Source organism: Nilaparvata lugens, chromosome 7, assembly GCF_014356525.2.
Source record: "Nilaparvata lugens isolate BPH chromosome 7, ASM1435652v1, whole genome shotgun sequence".
NCBI lineage: Eukaryota > Metazoa > Arthropoda > Insecta > Hemiptera > Delphacidae > Nilaparvata > Nilaparvata lugens.
The window spans coordinates 54,928,131-54,955,334 of NC_052510.1; the positions used below are offsets into that span (position 1 = coordinate 54,928,131).

At 33.7% G+C, this 27,204-nt stretch overlaps 1 protein-coding gene across 1 annotated transcript; it reads left to right on the forward strand.

Annotated features, from left to right (window-relative positions):
• Nucleotides 1-1,994: 1,994 nt before the first annotated feature.
• On the forward strand, nucleotides 1,995-26,610 carry LOC111062231 (origin recognition complex subunit 3). Its single transcript, XM_039431980.1, has 15 exons — nucleotides 1,995-2,268; nucleotides 2,381-2,512; nucleotides 5,315-5,420; nucleotides 6,773-6,952; nucleotides 9,169-9,331; nucleotides 11,024-11,183; nucleotides 14,569-14,682; nucleotides 15,943-16,140; nucleotides 17,901-18,017; nucleotides 18,879-18,998; nucleotides 19,125-19,304; nucleotides 21,473-21,709; nucleotides 22,894-23,013; nucleotides 23,884-23,945; nucleotides 26,425-26,610. The coding sequence occupies exons 1-15, from the start codon at nucleotides 2,242-2,244 to the stop codon at nucleotides 26,531-26,533; spliced, it is 2,025 nt and encodes a 674-aa protein (XP_039287914.1). The 5' UTR covers nucleotides 1,995-2,241; the 3' UTR covers nucleotides 26,534-26,610.
• The last annotated feature ends 594 nt before the right edge of the window (nucleotides 26,611-27,204 follow it).

Genomic DNA, 27,204 nt, shown 5'->3' on the forward strand with positions numbered 1-27,204 from the left:
TTTCGAAAAAATTGAAATATCTCGAAAAATAAGGTCGATATAAGAAAATTTTACTGGACATTTTTTGTTGCAAATTTAAAGTAGAATCCATGGTCTTCGGCTGTTACACGTTTCGTGGGACACTCTGTATATGTTCCAATAACATTATCCTCCATGCAGGAGGATGAGGAACTGGAAGAGTAGGAGGAGGGGAAGAAGAAGGAGAAGTTGTTATAATACAGAAGGAGGATGAAAATGTAATGTGATGTCAATGAGGAAGATAAAAGAGGATTATAAAATTAATTAAGGATGTGGAAGAATTGATAGAAATGAAAGTGGGCCGACATAAGGTGGGTTCTGACATAAGAGAGGATGGGTCTTCACAGGTAGAATCAGGTGTCTCCAGCTGAAGGTTGGACATTGTTCACATAGAAATAGCAAATCAGTTGTAGGACTATTCAGCTATATATAAATATTCATTCAATAAAGGTACCTTATATATTTATTTATTCAGATTTTAAAGTTAAATTATTATTTCCGCTACTTGATTAGGAGTATATAAGAATTTTTAGTTTTCATTTAAGCTTAATGGATGGTTATATAAACGACTGTTATTTGGAAATATATAAGAATTGTATTGTTTCTATCTGGAAAAAATATATGGAAGGAAATTCAAACTCAGGATATAAAAAAGTATTGTGCCTATCTGGAAAAAATATATGGAAGGAAATTCAAACAGGATCACTCAACTGTGATATCTGTTATGTTATCCAAGATTATAGTTGACACCAAGGAGGATAAAGAATGTTGACACCATGTACCATCAAAGTTACCAGGTAGCTAAGGTCGCATTTATTATAATGTTTAATATTCCAGGTTCAAACCAACAGCAGATCAATATTTGTTTGGGATGCAGTTGTTTCTGTGGTGCACTGATATACTATCGATAAGTCAAGTTGAGATTCATGCGCTTGCACTCCCTTTGGAACGGTGTCCATGCATTTGTGCCGATTTTTCTAATTATAATTTATGAGTAAAAGTATATCCCCGTTAGCTCGAAAACCACCTAAATCTCATATTTTTCATTACCCACGCATAAGTCTGGAGCTTAACTGCCCATGTGGGCATCACAAAAAAATTGTATGATGCAGCGAGCGTAAAGAAGATCATTGGCTCCTTCTAAAAAATGAACTGTGTTATGTGAATTTTCAGGATGAAAATTTGTAAGAAATGCTTCATACAAAGTACAAGCAGTTGTAGAAAAATAGTTTTTCTTTTGAATAGGCCTCTATCACATTTCTCGGAATTAGCCGGCTGGGTTTGTCTAGTGGTAAGAAGTGTTACAAACTTCAGTTCAGTCTGCTAGCAACGCCTGGTTCGTGGGCTTCAATCCCGCCGATGGCATGGTCGTTTGATCATCTCCTCAATGCCCTTTCCATTACCCACGCACAAGAAAAAAGTTCATATGGACAACAACCGCAATCAAAAAATCATGGATGTCGTAGTCAAAGGTATCAAAGTATAACAAGAAAAATTTATTCAATAATTGATTAAAAATTTACCAGCCCACCGTATTTATTCTATTACTCCTTTCTTGGTTCCGAGATGTATTCAATTCCCAGACGAGTTGATAGTAAAATTTGATAAGAGAGAATTCAAAATATTTTTCTTAATGTCAAAAAAATCTAAAAAAAGTTGTTCCGTGAGTAATGAACAAGGATTTTTGTTTCTCTTTTATGAGGTAGGGCTTCCAAGTACATTGTTGGTCGTTTGTTAGATTAGTCAGGAAATTACTCAATTCGGTTCCCAGATTTATATTATTACAAAATATTTCTACTTGAAAGTTGAAAAACACTTTTCAAATAACTAATGATTGATCTACTCTCAACTCGAGCAATTTCAACTTTAAAGAAATATCTGGGTTAGTGTTCAGATACTCTACGTTCAGAAGTGGTCAGTTGATTTTTGTGTTAGCAGTTGGCGTACTGCTTAGATTAGAAAAGCGCGGGTATTTGCTTTTTATTTTTATTTCAAAATATTATTATAGGTTAAGGTGATTGCTTTACAAGTTTACAATAGAAGCATAGATTTTACGAAAAACTTATAAGATAATTAGCTGTAGAAACTGTTTATACCTAAACTGCCTAAACCATTTCGTCTAGTAAAATAAATTGTAATCAAATAATGATGTGAATAGCTTATGTCATTTTTCTGCCTTTATACTTTTTTATTTAGACTAAGTTTTGAAGCTAACGGGTCATAATGTCATCTACAGTATCTGTTTCAAAAGTAAGTATTTAATATTTTCAGCTTAAAGATTGTAATACATGTGAACTAATTCAATTCAACACTGTATATAATATATACTTCTCTAATAGTCTAAATTTAATTTTTATTTCAGGGCTGTTTTGTTTTCAAACCAAAAGATGCCAAGTCAAAAAAACGAAAAGCGACCAATTGTTTGGACTTTTCTTCAGAAGCTTGGTATCAATTTTATTCAAAGATGTGGAGTAAAATAGAGAAAAATTTGGAGGTAATTAAATTATTCTTCTTTATTGTAATACTTTTAGTGCACTGGTCTACAATGTCTTAAGTGTGTGAGATGATGAGAGTAGGTACCTAGAGTATGTTGTCATTTGACTGAGGAGAACATACTTATTGTTTTAGGATATAAAAATTTAAATAGTGGCTCATTATCATTAACCAAACAATTATATTTCAAATTGATTTATTTATTAATTAGGTATACCTAATTAGCAGAAAGTCTGCATTCATTATTACCACTGGGTGTCCTGTTACAATATCGAATAGCAACTAGTGCTTGGAAATCTCCTTGAGTACCGGCCAGCTAGTACGAGCCAGTAAGTACGAGAACTTCAAATACGTTTCATTAACGTATGTTGTGGGTGCAATGTTTGCTAATTTTTACCAGGCTTTGAAGATTATCCTAAAAGTTATTGATCATAACTTGAAACATGGATACCTTGTATGCTACCTTGTAAGCATGAGATGCTTGTACTCTTAGTACCCACACTCCAAGGGACGAAACAGTCACTTTGCTTGGCTTTGGAATCGATGCCAGATTAAGTTGGGAGCCACATATTGACCAGGTATGCAGGAGACTGTCTAGAGTAATCTACCTGTTCAGAAAGCTGAGAAGCCTCCTGAATCTCAAGCGACTTCTAATGTTATATCACGTCACGCGGTGTTTGAAAGTCATGTGCAGTATGGAGTTCTTTTCTGGGGCCATTCTCTGCATGCCAATGACATCCTGCTTCTTCAAAAGAAGGCACTGCGGATACTTACCTACAGTGACTTCATTGCCCATTGTCGACCCATCTTCAGACGCCTGAAAGTGCACACCATCTTCGGGCTGTATATATTGGCTTCACCCACCGCAGTGAAGATAAACAGGGCTAACATGATGAGTAGGTGTCAGGTGCATTCATACGGTTCCCGCAGAAGGCTACAGTTGGAGATTCCACGCCGTAGGTTGTCAAAGGTGAAGGACTTTTACCCAGTGTTGGCACTCGAAATGTTCAACCTGCTGCCGGGCTCGGTGAGGGATCTTCCTATTGGTGTTTTCAAGAAGAGGCTATCAAGGTGGCCGATTGCAAGAACTATTACAGTGTCAGTGATTTCCTTGGGGATAGCTTTGAGGGACTATGATGCCACGCCATCTTGATTAACTTTTAAAGTTTTTTATTTCTTTTTGATGCGATCTATCCGGGAACACCTGGCTAACGATCAAGACTTTGGATATTTGGTAAGAATAGATTGAATAGACTTGAAACGTTGTCAAAAATCCACTTTAATTGAATAAAAATTAATATTTTACTGGAGCATGCTTTCGTGTGTGCTTACACATCATCAAGTAAGAATAGATCCTTGAAGATTAGTCTGCAATAGTCTCTTTGTCCGCTTTCGTAGTACCGTAGCACAGCCTGGCAAGCGGGAGTAAGACCCACCGAATTATTCCATTCACAATGTGACTGTGAAACATTGAATGATCTGGGACTAGATAAAGATTGAATTCTGGGACTAGGTATTCCCTGTAGACAATGTATCTCAGCTTCCTGGAAAGGTATTTATCATCCTGGATAGTCCCTTGCAAACCACCAATACATTATGGTTCTGCCTTAACCTGTCAACCAAAAAGCCATGTAAGATTAGCAGCTTGAAATGAGGAATAAGGTAGCACAATACCTGCCATAATAGTGCGGTAGGCTAGTTCAGAATGAACGCGTGGAATTCACTGATCTGTCGGCGGAAACTGTGTATCTTAGATTTTCAGCCGGTAATTCCGCTCTTATAGACTTTCGCTATATTATCATTCTGCTCGTATAGTATGTGCCTAACTCTTGATACTTGAAGTTATAGCGCTAAAAGCGCCGTGGTTGTCATCGGAATAATCAGAAGGCTGTAATATGGTCTCTCCAATAGTTGGCTCCTTAAGCATTTCTTGAATGGCCCCAGATTGTTGATTTGCTTTATATCCTGGGGTAATCTGTTATAAATTTTGCTGTATAAGTACTTTGGACCTTGTTGCACCAGCCTGGAACTCACTGATGGTACATGCATTTCATTTCGTCGTCTGGTGTTATGACCATGGATCTGTATTAACGCCTCTGGCTTTCTTCTAACCCACAATGCCGATTCCATTATAAAGAGTGTCTGAAGTGTCAATATTTTGGTCTCCACAAATAGGGGTTTGCAATGGGCTAGATATTGTTGTTTTCAAATTGTTCTAATGATTCTTTTCTGAAGTAGAAGTATATACGATGGACCTTGGGACTTTTTCCCTAGAATAATATCCCGTAATTCAATATGCTCTGGAAGCATCCATAATACGCCTTCATTAGATCATTTTTATCAAGTATTGGTTGCAGCCGGCTTATCATATAACACACAGCCGTCAGTCTTGTTATGTGCTCGACATGCAGTTGCCACTTTAGGGTAATGCCCAAATATCTTATGTTTTTGTCAACTTGTATACTGGAGCCCTCTAGTCTAATAAGGGGTATCGGCTCATGTTTTTCTATTATAAAACGGCAATACCCTTGTCTCCGCTATATCATTCCGCTCTTTTAGTCTGGGCCTAACTCATGGCAAAAATTTGTTGGTTCTATGTAAGAAATAAATGCTCCAATTCTCCCCACATTTTTTACAGATTGATTGTAAGATTTTTGACGAGAATTTGGGGTTTTATAACTGAACTTACCTAATGATTATTGGACCAGCCTATATCATACAAATAACATTTTCTATCGAATATTGCTGTAACTTTATTCCTTTTTGGATTTACCAATTTACTATATTATTTATTCAATCATAGGAAATCAATGAAAATGTATCACAAAGTGTCCTAGATGACTTGGCCGATTTTATATCGAAATGTGACACAGTCAAAGGGAAAATATCGTCAGCAGCACTTCTATTGGGTGAGTGTAACCCATTACACAATATTATACTTTATTACATTATACTATACTTCATTATATTATACTTCATACTCTATACGATATTATACTTTATTCCATTATACTTACTTCATTCCATTGCTATAGTTAACCATCGATTTAACAGCCATTCGTTACACCGTATCTAGTTTTAATTAGTTACAATAATTAATTAGTCACTAGTTTTAATTAGTTTAAATAATTATAAGTATAAAGTAATTCGCTTGAGCATTTCGCAGCTGGGTACTCAATGAGAAAAAACTCTTCAATAAAAACCCCATATCACAAATTTTCTTCTTTGTTCCATCAGATATATTGTGTATTGAGATACGTTCTGCTGTATCCACATTCTATTCCTATTTCAGTAATAATTCATTCTCTGTATTTTATTTTTTCTAATTGGCAAAGCCCTTTCTACTATCAAGTTATCAAGTTACACACTTGAGCCTACTTGTGAATTATACATTAACGTAAGATATTTCTATCTTGTATACTCCCCAATATCTAGAATATCTCAGTATTTGTCAGTTTTTATTACGTAAATAATATCCTACTTAATATTTCTCAATTTCCATCCGGATTCCTATTGAAATATTCTATTACTAATGTATTTTTATAACTTAAAATGAAAAAACACTCACATTCTTTTGGTGTGGCGACGACCGTTTCTTGCTGGCATTCTCAAGCCAAACAGAAGTAGTTAACTTTTTGTGTAGTTGAGAAGTTGATATTGTGATAATTATTCATATTAAATAAAAATACTAAGAAATTGTCAAAAACCACAGATTTATTGATACTTAGAAAGACCGGTTTCGGTTGCTACACCATTGTCAATCTCGAGTTTATCAGAGATTGAATGGTGTAACCGAAACCGGTCTTTCTAAGTATCAACAAATCTGTGGTTTTTGACAATTTCTTAGTTTTATTATTCAATAACAAGTAGTTAAGGTTATGAGGGTGGGTATTATCAACTTTTCCTCCCACACCCTGTTTGCCAGACTCATTTAAATCCTCCTCCATTAACCGCCAAAACTCCCCTCCACCCCCACTCTGACCAAATACCCACCCTCATAACCTTAACTACTTCAGTTTCTGTTTGGCTTGAGAATGTGCAACACCAGCACGAAACGGTCGTCGCCACACCAAAAGAATGTGAGTGTTTTTTCACTTTAAAGTTATAAAAGTACAATAGTAATAATTCCAGGGAAAACAAAATGGATAACCACCAATAACGAATTTGTTTGCCTTTTATAATTATTATTCAAAATATTCTTTCTCAATTGACGTAAGTAATCTTCAATTATTTTTCATAATGCTTGTCTTTTCTATTGAAGGGGTGAATATGCCAGATCATAGCACACTTTTCTCAGCGTTGGCCAATAGAATTCGTGTGAATGTGACCCCACATGTGGCGATTCTGGACTCCATCGACTTCACCAACGTTCGAAGCGCCATCGAGAAAATGGTTACTCTCCTTGTCAAAGAGAAGAAACACATTGATTTAGAGGAGGTAAGTTCTATTTTTTGAGAAGCGTTTGTCTTTACTATTAATTTGTATTAATTACTAGCAGGTAACCCATGCTCCGCAAAGATCTAATTGAAATCTTGACAAACTGAAAACTCGACCTACTGAAATCATGAAAAATTTTAAATAGGCATGTAGCCATTCTCGTTACATTAAGAATCTAAATGCAAAATTTCAAGTTAATCAGTCCAGTAGTTAAGACGTAATGATGCGTCATTTCGTATGTGTATAAGCCTATTCTTTCCTTTATTATATTATAGATTATCAAATGTTCTGTTACACCTGTTAGGTTTTCTATTGTATTGATAGTTGATCAAATGAATCTAACCAACTATTGTTATACATTGTGATTTAAAAACTATTCTTTTTCACATTAAAACAATAAATGAATCAACTAATTGTTTCCCACTTTTAAAAACCTACGATTTTTGTAACAATTGATTAAGAAATATGTCAATTATTTAAAAGGAACTTTTTATTAATTTGAAGGTTTGAAGTTCATGATTTATTTTGTGAAGTATAATGTTCGTTTTTCCTATACATTTTCTTAAGAGGACCTAAAAGACGCTCAAGTAGCAGGTTCATTATGAAAACTTTAAAGTACGAGTTAAGGTGCTTACAGATATACGCGCCTCCAACCCGCTCCGCGCACGATCCGCCCTATTTCCGCAATCGCTCCGAACTCGCACCGATCATGAACGTTACGGGAGATGTTAGCTCTTCTCGCGTTCCACTCTTGCTCCCCGGTCGATCATCAATCGATCTGCTCGAGTGACTTTCGCTCTGCTCCGCAACCGAACGTCACTCCAGCAGATGCGATTGATGATCGACCGGGGAGCAAGAGTGGATCGACCGGGGAACGCGAGAAGAGCTAACATCTTCCGTAACGTTCATGATGGGTGCGACTGCTGAGCGGGGGCGGAGCGACTGCGGTGCGATGGAGGAACGAGGGCGGTACGAGGGCGGAGCGTGCTCGGTGCGGGTTGGAGGCGCGTATATGTGTACGCAGCTTAAGACATACTTGAGCATGAGCTGAGCAAATGTGCTAAATATGTTGAATGAGAATTGATATTGTGGTTTTTCAATAATTGAAAAACACCGTTTTCTTTTGTCACATCCACATTATTTATTACTGAAACTGCAGTTTTGTATTAATGTCTAATAAACTATGTGGATGTGACAAAATAAAACTGTGTTTCTAAATAAATTATGCTAAATAACTCAAAATATGTGCAAATATCTAAATATCTCTTCACCGCAAATGTTGCATACATTATTTACTTCATCCACGATCCCTAGTAATACATCTCAAACATTTTGGCTTCTGAACTAACATAATCTCTTAGCGAACGTTGATTTTTAGGTTGGAAAAATCATTCATTCAGTTACTTAGAAGAGTTAGTGCCGGTTGCACAAAAGCCAGTTAAATGTCTTTTTAAATTGACCATTTAGAATCCTTATTCAATGTAATTTCGTAGTTAAAATGTAATTTTGGTGGCTGGCAATAAGCATTAGTAAGATGAGCTGTTATTGGAAAGAGTGCAAGGTGTGTGAATGTGAGAGTGAATGGTTGCTAGTCTTTTCTTTCTCTTTTCTTTTTCTTTCTCCTTTTATTCATGCATTTAAAATTAGTTGAAGTGATATTCATTCCTGCTTGCAAACGTGGAGTATTGTATACTTCCAGCAGGTAGTATTTTTTATTCCGATTCACAAATTTACCGTATATCTAATAAAACATACCAGTATTTATTTATTTCTTTCAGATTTCTTTGTAATAAAATTTATTTAATCTCCCATGACCATATCTTTGAAAGTGGGCCCTGTTTGCGAAAATGGAATTTGGAGAAGGAGAAAAAATAGCGAAATCGAGCGCTTCCTGGGGAGTGAAGACATGGTCCGATTTATTAAAGCTGGCAGGATTAGGTGTATGGGGCACTTGGTGAGAATGGGTGATGAAAGGATTGCCAAATGTGTGATGAAAGGATTGCCAAATGTATATGGAGATAAGATATATTTATTGATAATTGATACAAGGTCATTGCCTATGGTAACATTTACAAAAAATGACAATATAAAATTAAATAAAACTTAAGAGATAAATGATTATTTAACAGCTCTGCATCAGTATTAATCAATTACAAATATCAAAGAAATTAATATAGTATTATGAGAAGAGAAAGAAATGAGTAGGTATTATGAGGAGAGAAAGAATGTACAATAGAAGAAGAAAAGGAAGGCCAAGGAATAGATGGACAGATGATGTAGAGCAGGATTTGAGAACGCTTGGAGTTCGCAACTGGAAAAGACAGGTAGAGGATCGGGAGAGATGGAGAGGCTTTGTGAGGGAGGCCAAGGGTTGTAGCGATCTGTGGAGCTGAGGAGTAAGTAAGTAAATCTCCCATGACAATGTTTGAGGAATGTGCATATTTCAATAATAATAAATATTTTTAACGATATTAATTTTATTATATAGTTTCCAATAATGTATTTCCTTGTCACTTTGTCTTATATTAATCCACATATGAATTAAGGGGACTATAAGGCCTAAATATATATTTTTTATTCTATTTTTTGAGTTAATGCTGACCTAATGCTGTTGACCAGATGATAGAAAAAAGTCTGTAATTTTCCTGGGTTTGGGGCAACCTACTAGTAATCGCTGTGTTGATATATGAAGCTCTTTAAGCCCTGATTTATACAGTACATACGGTAATCAATTATGCATGATTTTTTGAACGATTTATACCTCCAATCTACTATGTATTACTACGGGCCGGTGTCCGAGTTCGGGATTTAGCAAAGTTCTAGACTTTAAACAGCTGGAGTCAGAAAATTGGCTTTCCGAAACCGGGCGTAGTCGCAGTCTACGTTTACATTAAATTCCAAAAAACTATAAAATTGAACACAAAATGAAATAAAAAAAAATAGTGTAAAGCTTCAGCTATTTTTAATTATTTAGGAGTGCTTCATTTCGTCAAGGAATAAAGTTTCCAATTATAGAAATGAGAAAATAAAGATTATCATAAAAACTACGACTAGGACCAGTTTCGAAAAGCCAATTCTGTGACTCCAGCTGTTTAAAGTCTAGAACTTAGCTAAATCACGAGCTCGGAAACCGGCCCTAAGAGTTCATTCAGATTTGAACCACAAAAGAGAATCTGTGAAGTAGAGCTACGGAACATGTCTTGCAATTCATCCCTGCTCAATCAGAATTCTCAAACTTAAAGTAAAATAAAGGTAAAGCCTGTTAATATTTTCTAGCATGGATCTTATGGCTTAGAAAATATTTCATGTTTGTATTATTTACAAAAATATGTAATTTTCTACAAAAATTACGCTAATTTTGTGAAATTGTGGCAAACTACATTTACAATTATCATTTATCATCTACATTTATCATTTCGTAGCCCAATAAGGTACAACAAGCGAAGCCATCAATTCTGTGTTATTGGTTCGTTTACAGTCCCCGTATACAGTCTTTCCCTATCATACTTATGCACTATCGCGACTAAATGGCACCTAAAGACTGAACCATTGCTCTGTTGATACTGCAACTCAGTGGATTGATGTTGAGAAAGTTTTGGAATGTGAGAAAGTTTTGGAATGCATAGGTGACTAATTCACTGACACCACCCCATTCAATAGTTTTGTGCAGCAAAAAAACTGACACTTTTGTACTTTTTACAACAGCGCGACTGCCGGAAGGTTAATTAAATGTATGTACATTGGAATTGGAACCAGCGAAAAGAAGGTGATCCTAAATTAATAAATTTCAATTCAATATTATTTTTATTAATGGTATTTTCTAGGGCTATTCAATATTTTTTAAGTGCATAAAACTTAATCCTTTCACTTGTCTTTCACACAACATATCAACATACAAGGTCAATTTCAAGTATTTTATTCATTCCGTCTTCAAATAATAGGCTACTGATTCAAATAATTGATTTTGTAAATATGAATTTTGTGCATGTCTAGTCAACCTCTTTTGACTTACCATTGATAATAATTAATGTTCTTTGTTGTTAAAATGTTATAATTTATGATATTGCATTTACAGTCAATATACAGGACGATTACCAATAGTGATGATAATGGGCGTGGCAACCACAGCCAGCACCATCCATAAGTCACTGTCTCACACGGCCACTTCGCAGTTGAGTCTTCGTCTATTTCAGTCTCAACCTTCTGTTTACTTCCTCAATAATACACTAGATCAGGTAAGAACAAAAATACACTAGATTAGGTAAGAACGAAATCATTTATACGAACAAAACACGTCTCACAAATTAGATGACAATTTGATATTGAAATGACATTCACCATCACAACTAATATGAGTTATTCTACTCCCATACTCTGAGAGTCTGTCATTGGTCTGAAGACTATAGTTCACGTTATAATGGCAGTGGAGAAAGATAGGAGAACAACTTTGCCAATCCTCACTGTCTTGTCAATGCCTTCTATAGACGGTAGCGGATACAGGATAATTAATGTAATATTAAATGCACATTCTCGTTTAACCTTCAGGCAGTCGCGCTGTTGTAAAAAGTACAACAGTGTCAGTTTTTTGCTGCAAAAAACTACTGAATGGGGTGGTGTCAGTGAATGATTCACCTATGTATTCCAAAACTTTCCCCCCATCACTCCACTGAGTTGCAGTATCAACCGAGCAATGGTTCAGTCTTTAGTTGCCATTTAGTCACGACATCGCATAAGTCGCACTGTGCATAAGATAGGGAAAGACTGTATAGGGGACTGTAAACGAACCAATAACACAGAATTGATGGTTTTGCTTGATGTACCTTATTGGGATATGAAATGGTAATCATCCAAATGTTCATAGGCGTAAAATAATCCAAGATGATGGAAAAAGTTAATATGTTAGTTAATATGTTTTGACAGTAAACAGAGTACATACCTAACACTTGGAAATTTGGATATTGTACAAAATACAACACGTGACTGCTTTTGTGACTGAGTAGGGCGCGACTACCGGAAGGTTAAAATAATCAATTATATTTTATTAAGCTAGAAATTATATTTTCCAATAATTTCATAATGAATTTTCATAATTAAGATAAAATATTTTGTTAATTAATTATTAATTCTACATTGTTAAAAGCCGATCTGGCAACATAGCAAAGCGAGAAACAGACAGCGCTATCCGCTTCGTTGAATGATAGACAAGGATAGCAATACCATTGCTAATCAAACACTGCCATTATAACGTGGACCTTACTTTTTTATAGTGATGATGATGATGACATTGCCAATAGAACCGAATATCTGCAAAGACTTTTTCAATTATACTGTCTTAAAAATTCAACAGCATTCCTTGAATTTTCGCTGCTATTTGATTCTGCTGTCATTGTTTGTCATTATGAAAATATTAACATAAATAATTGATAACAATTCAGAAGAACTGAATCAAATTACTCTTTATCATCTAATTATACAATTTTCACTCATGAGAATTTCTGAGTTTTTCCTTTGAAATTATCCAGGTATTTCGTAAAAACGAAATACCAGCATTGGTTGAAAGCATTAACTTGATTTATAATGGATTCTGACATGTGAACTGAATCTTAATTTAGCTATTGCAAATCGTAAGTAAAAGAAACATAATTCTTCAATGTTCTTTTCCATCACGAACTGTTTATTATTAAATCACTTTCTTGCTATTGAAAAGAACGCCTAGCAGTCAGATTTTATTAATAAATGAATTTTTCCTCCACCTACTGTCTAAAGTACTTACTTTACTCCCTGAAACCTAATACTAGTGTCACTTTTTCGCTCTCGGTAGTAAAAAACAGAAAAACTCCCTAGGGAGTAAAAGTGACTCCATTTAAATAACATGGGGAGCATCTCTATTTTGAAACTGACATTGTAATAGGTTAGAAGGTCTAAGCTCAGATGAGAAAGCATAATAGAGGTGTCTGTCATTGAGTCAACTGAATTCAATACTACAACCAGAAATTTGATTAAATCATGAAATATATGTTTGTATGATAATTATTATATTCTTAATATTAGTAGACGATAAAAATTTATACAATTTTTAAAATATTTTATTCTATTCAAAATACCAGCCAACAAATATTTTTGAACTGCAATTCAAATCTGAACCGCGTGATCTGGAGTCAGCCATTTTTGGTAGCTGCCCAGCTGATATAATTGTTACAACTTTGGCCGATAGATAGCGCAATCGGCAGTGCCAATCAGACGACCGGTTTTTAGGTTTTAGATTCAGGTTATGTTGTTAGGAATTATTGTCACCAATACGTAAGTTATTAGAATGATTTTATTTGCAATTTCTATAAAAAAATGTAGATGGAGGAAAAATGTTGTGTACATCACGAGCGAAAAATACTTTTCCCACAGATACCTTGGAAAGTGACAATTTCTGCACTGATTGCAGGCCGCAAAGAATCACTTTTCCGCTCTAGTGCGCAAAGTATTACTTTGCATACTCCAGATTTGCAGCATGACTACGCAAAATAGTTGGTAGGTTATATAGAGGACCAGTGCAGGAAAATCTAAATTAAGTTGGTAACACTGACTGTGGTAGTCATTTCAATGCTTACATAAGATAAACCCCCTTCAAGCATCCATTTATCAGAGAGTGGCTTAGTAGCTCAGTTGGTAACAATCTGGACTGGTAAATGAAATATTGACAATGATGCAAGGTTGGGGTTCGAATCCATTCACAGTCTCTTATTTTTTGGCTGAGAACTTTCAACTCCAATAAAAATTATTTTATGCAATTTTGACAAAATGAATATTTGAAACTAATTAATTTATAATTAAAATAAAAAAATGGAAATTTGAAAACTTTATTTTTTTCTTAAATTAAAAAAATAGAAATTCTAAAATTTGAAAACTAAATTTTTTTTCTTGAATTCAAAAAATAAAAATTTTAAAGATTAAAAATTTTTATATCTATAAATACAACATTTTTTTATTTAATTATCAATTTTAAAATTAATTGAATTTGTTATCAATTACAAAATTATACAGACAAACATTTGATGGATTTCAGGACATTCTACTCATAATCACCCACTTTTCATATTCAATGGTAACTGTAGGAAAAATTTTATGTGAAATATGTGCGCAAAGTTCGTTTGCTGCACTCAAGAAACCATCATTCCGCACTCGCCTACGGCTCGTGCGTAAACGTTTCTTTCGGTGCAGCAAACTGTCACTTTGCGCACTAGTTGCACAAATAACTATTTTCTCCCTCAGGAAAATTGCTGCCCTCGGCTTCGCCTCGGGCTTCAAACTTTTTCCCACAGGGAGAAAAAGTCGTACTTTTCACTCTAGATATACAAATAACTATATTCACTCACTGTGACAACGAGATCTTTTGGCAAGTCCGCCATCTTCCTGGTCAACCAGGAAGAAAGGCAGGCAGGTCTGCCGAAAGATCTCGTTGTCACAGTGAGGGAATAAATTCATTTATTGATAAAATCTGACAGCTAGGCGTTCTTTTTAATAGCAAGAAAGTGATTTAAAAGAAACCTTATAGATGTGCTTGTAAGTAGTGTGAACACTTACATCTCTTAATGTTTACAGTTTTTCATTTTTTCTTTCATGTTTCAGGTATTTTTGAAACAAGACTGTCCTTTCCAGCTTGGCTCGAAAGTTATGAAGTTTTTGACAGATATATTCTTGTTCTATGATTTCTCAGTGGATGGTTTCATCAAGGGTATCAAGGTAAATGTAGCTTTCATGTAGTAAAATTGAATCAACTTCCCATTTTATTAACTTTAAAAATTCTGATTGTAACTCTCTAAGTGTACTATTATGCTCTATGAAGAATTTTCATTTTTAATTATTTGACTACCGTTTATTTCATATTTATTTGATGAACATTTTTATCTGAAGTAGAAGGAATTGACTCTTTACAATCATTGCGGCTACACCCAATTTCTGAGTATACAATATAATAATACTGAGGGTGATGATGCCCACATAAGTTCTTAAGGTGCGTACAGACTTTTGCTCTGCTCTGCAACCGAACGTCACTCCAGCAGAGCGATTGATGATCGACCGGGGAGCAACAGTGGTTCGACCGGGGAACGCGAGAAGATCTAACATCTTCCGTAACGTTCATGATGGGTGCGACTGCTGAGCGGGGGCGGAGCGACTGCGGTAGGATGGAGGAACGAGGGCGGTACGAGGGCGGAGCGTGCTCAGTGCGGGTTTGAAGCGCGTATATGTGTACGCAGCTTTAGGCTTGTGCGTGGGTAGTGATTAGAGATGATGACTGCTTTTTAGGTATAGTTATATGCAATTGACTTTGCTTCTTGTCAAAGTATTCTTTTTTATTGAATGAATGCATTTCCATTTACAGTTTTATAGTATAAATTAGACGCGATTTCAAATAATTGTGATAAAATAATCGTGATAATTGTGATATAATTGTGTAAATAATAATCTTCATAATAATTTTTTAAAATGTGTATCATTTGAGCGATGTGATCAAATGCCAAAAAACGTAACTTAAAAAAACTAATTACTGACAAATAATGAATTAATAATAAACAATAACATGATTCGGGCAAGAGGCCCCTTCGCGGTTTATTTTATTATTGTACTATAATAATTTTACTTGTATTAATTACGCTATAGCTTACTTGATTTACTAAAACTAAAGTACAGATGGAAATTACTGAGAAATTCGCAATTATTCAAATGCTAATGAATTAAGTATTATTATTAAACGAAAATCCCAATTAAATGCTGTAATTCACCCCGAAGACTTCTGCTACTGCAAATATTGACAACAGGGTCAATTATTTATTAATAATAATTAAAAACTAAAGTATATTTTAATACTTGATTTTCACCTTTTTCATGGAGTTACATTGTTCTACGTCATTCGATTTCCTATCATTGTTATGTAAGCCTATTCTAAAATCAATAGGTTTACACCTTTTAAATAAAATTAATTAAGAATTAACATTTTTTCAGTACTGTGTTATGCGTCATTTCTACGGATCGAAAACCAATGTGTTGTGCTGCTCAAAATCTGACATAAAACGTGTTGTCGATAGTCTCGACAAAGCCAATCTGTCTAGCATAGAACAGTTACCATCATTCCAAAAATATCTGCTTTCTCTGCCGGAAGAAAAACAAGCCAAAATTAAATCGAGCTCACCTGCCTTGAAAGTAAGTTTTCGAGAGATATTCTCTTACAATTTTTTCGTTCTATCAACATTTACTTTTCTGAACTTGGTTTCTTTGTTTGATTTTTACTATTGATGAAGTCAAAATTTGATATAACTCTTATTGAATTGGCACTTCTCTCATTCTGAAGGAATGTTTGCACTGTTTTGTTTATTCTTCCTTTTATAAATAACCAAATCGATAACTTTCATTGGCTAAAATAATCATATTGTAGTATATGCTCTATTTTTTATAATATTTTTATAGTATTTATTAATATTAAATAATATTATATTTTAAAATATTTATTATTTTCATGTTTATAATATTTTGAATGAAAAAGACTAAGAAATTGTCAAAAATCAAAGACTCATTGAAACTCTTAGTTTATCAGAGATTGACAATGGTGTAATAACCGAAACCGGTCTTTCTAAGTATCAATAAATCTGTGGCTTTTGACAATTTCTTAGTCTTTTTCATTCAATATGAATAATTACCACAATATCAACTTCTCAACTACACAAAAAGTTATAATATTTTAGTTCATAATCTTTTAATATTATAGTGTTTTTCAACTATTAGGTGAAATTTCTCTATCGAAAAAATAATTTGTTAGTGATAGAATACCATGTGAATTATAATTAGATTTTTTTTCTATATTCCAAATTCACTAACCAAATTCATATGGAATTTGTTGGCGGGGAGTCCCTTGCAGGAAGGTCCCACCTTGCCTTGCCTATAATTTGAGCCGTCAACGACTGTTCATCTTCAACCGGGACTCACAGTTTAATGTGCCGATCCGATAACACAGACATTATTGAGGTTTATGTATAACCAACAGCAATGAACTCAAATATTGTTTATCCTATTAAAAAAAAATTGTTCAAGTTTTTTGATAGGGAGCCCTACAGGAGAAATAAGAAGGGTTACAATAACACTCATGAGCTCTACCCTAGACACACACATAAACTAGATTTCTAAGAAAATTTATTATTTTATTCTACTAATTACCGACATAATTACATATTCATATCTTTTTCTTGATTAAATACACAAATTTGCTTTTATAATCAACAGACAAATTGGTTAATTTTTCAATTGAAATTCACAAGTTAGTGTCTGGACATGCCAATTTGCCATGTTCTGCTAAGAAATTATATACATTCAAGTGTAAAATTACATTATTTAAGAGCTTGAAAAATATGATCAATATTAATATTATTAAAAGCTGTTCAGTTTCATATGCGGAGGTCAAATTGGATATACCATGAAAGGAAAACATACAAAAAATTCTAAATGGCCTGGACAGTGATTTGACAAACTTTTGGGAAATTACCCGGCTTCATTTTTTTTTATTCTCATTTGAACTTGTTGATGAGTGTGTATTAAATATGTGCAAGTATATAATATAGGCCTGTAGTTTGCAATATATAAGTACTAGCAGAGACAACTGATGCGAGACAGTGATTTGACAAACTTTTGGGAAATTACCCGGCTTCATTGTTCTTATTCTCATTTGAACTTGTTGATGAGTGTATACTCAATATGTGCAAGTATATAATATAGGCCTGTAGTTTGCAATATATATATATATATATATATATATATATATATATATATATATATATATATATATATATATAAGTACTAGCAGAGACAACTGATACGAGACAACCTACGATATCTTTTCTCTATGGTACTAGTATGTACATGTTTCAAATTTTAGACTTGTTCAGTTTTTTTTTTTTGTTTTTCTTTTTCAGGAGGTTTTAAGGAACCTGATGAAAGAGCTGCGAGACTCAATTTCTGTATTTCATACATTTTTACGGATGCTGCATGCTCTGGTATCAGATCTACCCGATTGTCCGCTGGGAAAACAGGTAAAAATTTACCACAATTCAATTTCATTCATCGTCAATCACTAATGTCAACATCATTTTAAAAATTTGGTCGTTTCATCGTTTTGGAGTATGAATTGTTAATGTAATGTAAAATGTAACACATTACGTACACTTGGTCTCTAGTATAAATTGAAGAGGGACATGAAATCTCGATTGAAGTTGTAATTATTGGAGTTAGGAGATACTGTAATTTGGGCTCAGTTTGACAAACTCTGAAACAGAATCTTTTCTAACACCTGGGGCCTGTTTCATAAAAACTCAAGTCCTGTAATACAGGAACAGCTGATTTTATCGGCTATATTGAGCATGTAATTGGAATGGTGATTCTCCTGTATTACAGGACTTGTAACTTTTATGAAACAGGCCCCTGGTTCTATTTTCCACATGCGTCAATAGCTTGTAATTTCATGAAGTAAATCAATATTAATTTCCGGGCTGACAGATAATTTTTGAATAGTAGCGCTCTTCGAATTTCCATCTAGCTGTTTACCCTGTTGTCAATATTTGAAGTAGCAGAAGTCTTCGGGGTGATTTACAGAATTTAATTTGAAATTTTGTTCAATAATAATTATCAATATTAATTTTAAATTTATATTATCTATATTATATATAGATATATTTATATTATATTATAAAATTTATTATATTTAGATAAATGAAAATGAAAATGAAAAAAATAAATTGACAACACGAAACAAATTTTTGACAAATTGAATCACAATTTTTCATTCAAATAATCGAATCACAATAATGTATATTTTTATTGTTTCGCATTACGTTATTAACTGCGAAGGAATTTCCTTGACTTTTTCAACATGAAATATTACCTATTTTTTGCAGTATCGAGAGATCTACAGTGAAGCAGTCTCATTAAAGGTTACCAATTCCTCAAGCTATAAGGAATGTTTCAAAATACTAGCTCTGACTTCGAAGGATGAACTTCTGCCAAAATTATACAAGGTAAGCTGAAAATTACAGTTATTTATATAGTTTTAAGTTTTTAAATACAGTTATTTACAGTATATAGTTGCTCTAGTTTTTACTCACTCAGCTTTCTTATCACGCTGTGTATTTTTTATTTTGTAGATGTTGGAAATTCTGAGAGATTGTAATGTGGAGAGCGAATCTGTGAAAAATTTATTGAATAAATTGAAGACGCATTGTAAGAAACTAGAGAATGTTGGATTGGAGCCGACCAGCCGAACGCCAACAAAAAGTCCATCCAAGGCTCGCTTCAACGTTACCAGTCGAGCTCAGTTCAAAGAGGCAAGCTACTCACTCACCTTTTCGATTATTATTCTAAGTTTAACTAAATTTAAAAAAATCTATAATCTGTTCTTGGAGCCAAGAGACAATGTAAACAAACAAGTTTGTAGCGTGAAAATAGATGTTGTCGAACTTTTCCATAATTGAAGAGACTTCAAAGTACACACGAAAGCATGCTCCTGTAAAATATTAATTTTTATATAAATAAAGTGAATTTTTGACAACATTTCAAGTCTCTTCAGTATAACAAACAAGTGTGCGTGAGAGCAGCAAGACCGATTCACAGCGGCAATCTAAATATCTTTGTCATAGACTGCTAAATAATCAGATTATCTGATTCAGTGTCAATGAAAGCATTGCGAACTGGTAATTACGAATTAAGAAATTAAAAGATGGTTGCTCTACTTTCGATGAATCTACTACAGTTACACATTTTGAAAATAATAGAAGCTATTACCATAGAGAAACAGTAAGTAGATATCCCATGGTATAGGGCGTTTATGTCGCAACTTTTACTATTATCTCAAGCCGATTACTGTCGATTTTAACTGTTTTGACCGGGTAAGAGTGTATGAACGGCACAATATGAGAGACTACCAGCGTCATAAAGCTTCACAGGAAAGAACTACGTGGACTATCAGCTTGAGATAACAGTAAAAGTTGCGTCATAAACGCCCTATACCATGGGATATCTACTTATGCTATTGTTTCTCTATGATAATACATTGAAAAATAAGTTATCGTATTCATAACTTCACTAAAATCGGAATGATTTCATATCAACTTCATACATTACTACTTATACATCTACTTATTCTATTGTTTACCTATGCTATTACTTTATGGAAAAGGACCCATGCTTGCTTCCATAAAACGCCCTGATTGAATGCACATTCTTGAAAAATGATTGCAGAGGGTGTTTTCCCCACCAAAACACAATCGTAATTTGACTTTTTTATTAACCTGGTATGAAAATTAGACTTGATCAGGTATGAATCAAGGTATTTATTTAATCATTCAGAATTACACAACTTACAGAATTACTTATTGTTCTATTGATTTGAAATATGACAAGTTTCTACCGTAATCGCTTTTTTTCATGCTGTACTGTAACTAGTATATTTAAAAAAAGTACATTCGTCGAGTTGAAAGCTAAATTTCAAACAGCTTGAACGTTCATAAAAAGTTCCAAAACGTCAAAGGAACAAATTATACGAATCTTATTGGATATTTCTTCCTCTTTCCAACCATATCCTTAGAATTCGATGTGATTGATAGTTTTCTAGTTATTGACAATCTTCAAAAATATCGATAAGGTCGATATAAGACAATTTTACTAGACAGTTTTTGTTGCAAATTTAATGTTTGTAGAATCTATGGTCTTCGGCTGTTATACCTTTCGGGGAGCACGCTGTATGTATATTTTTTTGAAAGAAAGAAACTTTATCTCGCCAAAATACAGAATCTCTAGAAAATATTTTCAATAATAATTTTATTTACTCTTATGGCTTTTATGGGCAGAGAGATCCTTTCGGATGTTCTGCCTTGCCGTATTACCCAATGTCATTTCCTATCAACACTCAAGTTTATAGGTTATGTCTTGGGTTCTTCATTTTTCTCACTAAAAATTTGCACTTTCACTTCCTGAGTTCCTATTTTATAAATTTTAAAATCAAGAAAACTATTTTCAAACACAAATCACATTTAAAAAGCAAAAACTATAAAAATTTTGATGATAATATTGAACTGAACAATAATAATTGAAATATACATACATAATCATAGAAATGAAAAATAATTCTATGAAATAAAACACTGCATGCAAATGACCTTGATAACAAGGTCACGTCCGCATTACAGGAGCATCATTGAACAGAAAAAAGTTCTTTAAAGTAAGCATAAGTAATACAAAATTGAAACCAGAAATAAAAATAATAACCAGAAAAAATAGGGAGAAGAAAGTTTTACAATCTAAAATCCGGTTTAGCACTAACAGAAACACAAAAATCTATCCTCAATATCAAAATATTGATTTGGAGTCAATATCAAGTTTGTTGATTTGGATTTACTCTCTCTCCTACATGTTATGATGAAGATAAAACACGTTAAATACTCAATCTTGATATTTATTTTATTCTAATATTCTACAATTTCTCTGTTTGAAACAGCACCTAGCCAAACTGTCAGAAACGAAGCAGCCGGCCAACGCCTACGAGTTGGCCAGAATGAATTTTCTGGAATTTGTTAGAGACGAGCTGTTCGAAGAGACACTGAATCCGCTGACGCATCACCCGCTGCATGAGGTGGTGCTATTCGATGACATTGCATCAGTCAAGCGACGACTCATTGGAGCCCCGCGCGCCGCTCTACACACCGCGCTCAATAATCCACATCACTATCTCGAGGCAAATATAACAACCTTAATATCCAGACATTTTGTATTTCTTGAAATGTATGCATTTCACTTGTAACTGTTGTACCTTATACATCTAAAACTAAAACTGATAGAAACAGGGCGAATGCCTGTTGTTTTCACCTTGATTGTATAATATGATAATTTATAATATGAATAAATAAATATGAATTTTATAAGACTAAAACTAATAAGGAAAATCGTAATTGAAAACTGGTTTGTAATAGAATTGAATAAAATCATGAAATGAGTAAACTACTGATAAAATGTGATATTTATTCATAATAATAATAATAACAATATAAAAACTTTAATAGTATCTTAAGTCACAAGGACGGGAAGAGCCGTTTTGCAGGCGAGATTGTTTCATCATTCATCGGCTAACGCCTCGACTAGAATTTCATTCGAGCACTGCAAAAGACATTCACGTCCAAGTAACTTACACTATTTTTTGTCATAATAATCTACAAAAGAATAATTGAGAAACAGAATACATTACATGCTTGTGCTGACATTAGTACATGCATTCTTTAAACATAACCTTGTTTACAAGTTTCGAATCAGGAATTTCTTGATCGTAGTTGATAAAACTTCTATTTGGAGCGCTAAAAGGCGGCTTTAGGAACAGTTTTGCTGTTCCAAATTCGGAACTTGGAAACGTACTCGACTGTAAAGAAAACATATGATTTTATTACAGTATTATAGTATGCTGTAATGAGAATTATTTGTTTATTTGTTCTACAATCAGCTGTTTACCGGCTTGATATCTCATGGATGTAAACCGCTGAAATTGAATGACTATGACAAAAAATATTTCAACGACTAGTTTTTATTATTTTGAATAAAGTAGTGAATATAAGTGAAGTGATTTTATTCATCATATCATGACATCAGGGATGCCCACCAGGGATTGTGATTGAGGGGGGGGGGGTGCGAGAACGTTGAATTTCTTTGGGGGCAATGGCAATATGTGATCCTACATACAATCAAAATATCCTAAATATTATATTAAATATTAATAAATATTATTTTCCTAAATATTATATTATATTATATTAAATATCCTAAATATAATATTAATCAAAATATTGGTGTCTCTTTATATTTTGATTTGTCATCAGAGAGATAATGTCTGCTTTTCAAATTTTCATTTGAACTTCATTTTGTTATTTTCAGTGCAATTGTTGTAAGCTGTCAAATGATGGGGAGATACTTCCTACTATGCCAGATGTGTGCATAGCATACAAACTTCATCTAGAAAGCAGCTCGCTTATAAATATGTACGATTGGCTTCAGGTGAGCTCGAAAATTCTATGCAAGTTTTGCATCACTCTTAAATCAATCTCATAATTTTCCAAGTTTTTTCAAATATTGTCAATATTAATATACAGGGTGATTCATAATTATGGTAAAATATTTTAATACGTGATAGTAGAGGTAAAAATAAGAAAAAAGTTCATATAAACATATATCCATAAACGCTTCATTAGCGAGTTATACAGGGTGAAAGATTTCGCCCGGAATTCAGTTCCTCTGGTGAAATACACCGATGCTGAATTGTTTGGGAACTAGTTTTTTAAAAACTTATGCTGGATTCATATGGAAAAATATCTGAAAAATCGAATAAAACTAGTCTGGAAGCTCTAGTGTGAGTAGTTTTTGAGAAAAAAGTTGAAATATGCAAAAAATCTAAGTAGAAAAACACAGACTTCTACGTTTGATGCCCAATAACTTTCATAAATAACCAGTGAACAAATAATTTTTCGCAATAAAAATTGTAGAGAATTTAATTCTGAAAAGAATTATGTAAGCTGTGTAAACTAAATTTAAATAAAAGTTGAATAAAATGTATTCTTATGTAGTACATTACACCACAAAAATTTGCTGTTTTATGAGGAGAGAACTAGTAACTCATAGGTTGTAGCTGATTGCAAATAGAATATTCGGTTTGAAATGACTTTTGTATGGATAACTAGTATTTAATTGACTTGAGCTGGAATCACTTTAATCTAGTTATTAATTATATTTTTACTGTGCTTTTTGTCTTGCAGTATCACTGCAAGATTTTATTAAATTATTAGTATACGCAAAACAATAAAACGTCATCTACAATTAATGAATGCATTTTTTCAACAAAATTGAATGAAACTTTGTTTTTTATTCCAGTCATTCGCAGCTGTGATCAACCCGAATGGAGATAGCGGTAAAAACTTGGATGATCAGATACAGTATCCTTTAATAATCACAGTATTCAGCTACAGTATTTAAAATATTGCTTCCTTTTATCTCTACCTGTTTTTCTATTAACGTCTTATCTATCAAGGAGGCAAATATTGCGTCATGCTTAGATCTTGCGATTCACCTGCAAATGATGTTCATTTTCACTCCAGTACATAATTTTATGTACGGTACATTTGGGGTTTCATTTGAAGACCTTAGAGCTAATCAATTTTGGATCATCATGTTCTAACTTTATTTATTCTCTTAAACTTGAAATACACTGAATTTATAATGAATAATTGTCTTCTTTTGAGACTTCTACTTGAAACAAAAAGTGGGTTTTCGTTTGTGCGGATCCGCGTTCCGCTGCGTATGCGTTAAGTCAAAATAGCAATTATCCAAAACAATAGATTGAATCTTTTTATTTCATATACATTTAACAACTGTTAACAACTATTTCGAAGAGGTACTCTATATTATAGTTCTATATTATCATATGGTATGGAAATTTCAATTATAATTAAGAGATTGCAATAAGAAGAATATACATGCTAAAAGACGAACTTTTAACCCTTAAAAACCACCCTTAGAGTTAACATTTTTCCAAATCCGTTCTTAGTGCGCCTCGAAAGGGCCAACTGAACATACCTACCAAATTTGAACGTTTTTGGTCCGGTAGATTTTTAGTTCTGTGAGTGAGTGATTGAGTGAGTCAGTCAGTGAGTGAGTGCCATTTCGCTTTTATATAATAAAGATAATTGTCTTCTTTTGAGACTTCTACTTGAAACAAAAAGTGGGTTTTCGTTTGTGCGGATCCGTGTTCCGCTGCGTACGTGTTAAGTCAAAATAGTAACTATTCAAAACAATAGATTGAATCTTTTTGTATCATATACATTTAGTTGATATCGTATTTAGTATTAAAATCACTGTTATATTAAATGACTTACGATATCAACTGAGTGAATACGATACAAATAGACACGATTTATTGTTTGGGGAAAGTTATTGCTATTTTGACTATATAATCGCTTATGCAGCCGAACGCGGACACGCACAAACGAAAACCCACCTTAATTCAATCATATTACTCACATCTTCCAATCATGCATATAAAAAAGTTATGAACTGAACACTATAGAAGAACTTGAAATTTAAATTCGGAAAACCAATAAACAAACATAAACATTTCTGACCTATTTTAAATATCATATTATTTTGATTAACTCTTTACCTACAACCACAATAGACAACAGTAACACACCAAAGACAGCCCAATACAGCTACTCCATCAATTAGGATTCCATCTGCTACCGTGTATAGAGATCACAAACTGAAGATGGCCCCTAAGCCAAAAGATTTTATTTTAAATGTGAGTAACTTCTAGAGGAAAGTCTTAGAAATAGACAGTCATTATCAATCCCGTGTTGGCTATTCCACTTTTAGAGCTCTGTTTGTATTTTAGTGCTTGCTTATTTTTTATATTGTATATTTTAGACTCAGTCAATTTTCCCTTTTAATGTCACTGTTATATCACAAATCTTCATTTATCAAATGTGCATTTAGGCTCAACTAACACTTACGCGACTCAGGTCGAGAAGAGACTCGAATCTTACGCGACAATTGTAAACACTTACGCGACTCTGTGTTTTCAAATGGTTGACGTCGCGGAGACTAGAATCGACTGGTCTGAGTGTCATCATTTGGAAACACGTGCTCTCGACCAGAGTCGACTCTTCTCGACCTGAGTCGCCTAAGTGTGAGATGAGAGTTATTTTTCTTGAAGTTTTGTAACGCTGGTAGTCTCTCATGCCGTTCATAAACTCTCACCTCAACAACATAGAGTAGTCGACTCTAGTCGAGAGCATGTGATTCCAAATGATGACACTCAGACCAGTCGATTCTAGTCTCCATGACGTCACCATCTGAAAACACGTGCTCTCGACCTGAGTCGCGTAAGTGTGAGTTGAGCCTTATTGCTAAACATCGCTAACCGTATAAAGATTAACATTTTTTGTTCAGGGAGGATTGTAAAACTTGTGTTTCTATAAATAAAGTTTGACCTAATGACGCAATCTATCCAGCAAGTGCTGGTCATGGATGGAGAAAACTGAATTACTTAACTTTTCAATATGTTTGATGCAGTGTTTTCAAACATCCTCAAATTATTACTAGGTACTTCAAGTGTGTGAGTTGCCCTAGCTGAGTTGTGATGCCATCCTTCATAGTTATGATGAGCATGCTGAGTTTTTAAGAATGTGGTGGGGTATTTGTTTCTTCGTTTTGGGAACTACCTCTTCTGAAAAATAGATGCAACATTTTTTTGTCCACAAAAATCCCCTGATTAATTTCGTGGATTAGTAATTTAAGGTAGAAGATAAAAATAAAATTAATTATTTTATACTACTCTGAATACATTCTTCATTTTTATTGATTTTGATCACTAAATAGATTTTGATGGATTCTATGTTCCTTGACCAAATATTGTAGAGCGAGATTCACTCAAGCGGTGGCTGAACTTCAATTACTCGGATTCATCAAATCCACCAAGAAAAAGACTGACCACGTCGTGAGACTTACTTGGGGAGGCTCTGCGTAGAATTCTTCATCCCAGCGATTTTATTTTATTTCTTGATATTTTGTACTAGCTTGATGAATAAAGATGCATTTTTATAATACTTTAATTTTTATTTTTAGAGGTACTATAGGCTACTAAATTATATCATGGGTTCACTTATCAGACATACTAACCGATGCCTTGAAACAACCGAGTTTAATAATAAAACGAAGCTTAATAATGAAATGAGTTGAAACTATCTTTATATCGCTCAAGTAATTGATTATTAACCTGATTTCAACTTGAAAAATCACGTTTTCAGTTTGTATAAGTAGCCTACTGTTATTTTGACATATCTCAAATTCTATGTACTACAATAACCTTCAGTACGGTATTGCTGTTTCAAAGCTTGAATCCATTGTTTTATGGATTTATCAGCCAATATAATAATATAAATATATTATTGTAACGCATTATAAACAATATAGCCTGAGCTTTTATGGTCTAAGATACTCTGCCCTTTCCATCTTGGGCTCTTACCTTTCTGGAAGGACTCAGCTTGTCTCCCTCAGTGGTGCGGACTCCCGGACACTTCCAGTGACTTTTGGTGTTCCTCAGGGATCGGTGCTAGGGCCTACACTGTTCCTTGTCATGATAAATGACCTCGACGACCACGGTTCCTCACTGATGTTTGCGGATGATGCATCTCTACT

Bases quoted from the DNA above. Each gene is read 5' to 3' on its own strand.
- LOC111062231 (XM_039431980.1), top strand. From the start codon at position 2,242: ATGTCATCTACAGTATCTGTTTCAAAA. The intron at 23,014-23,883 runs GTGAGCTCGAAA...TTTTTATTCCAG, and splicing joins ATATGTACGATTGGCTTCAG to TCATTCGCAGCTGTGATCAA. The intron at 23,946-26,424 runs GTATCCTTTAAT...CAAATATTGTAG, and splicing joins AACTTGGATGATCAGATACA to AGCGAGATTCACTCAAGCGG.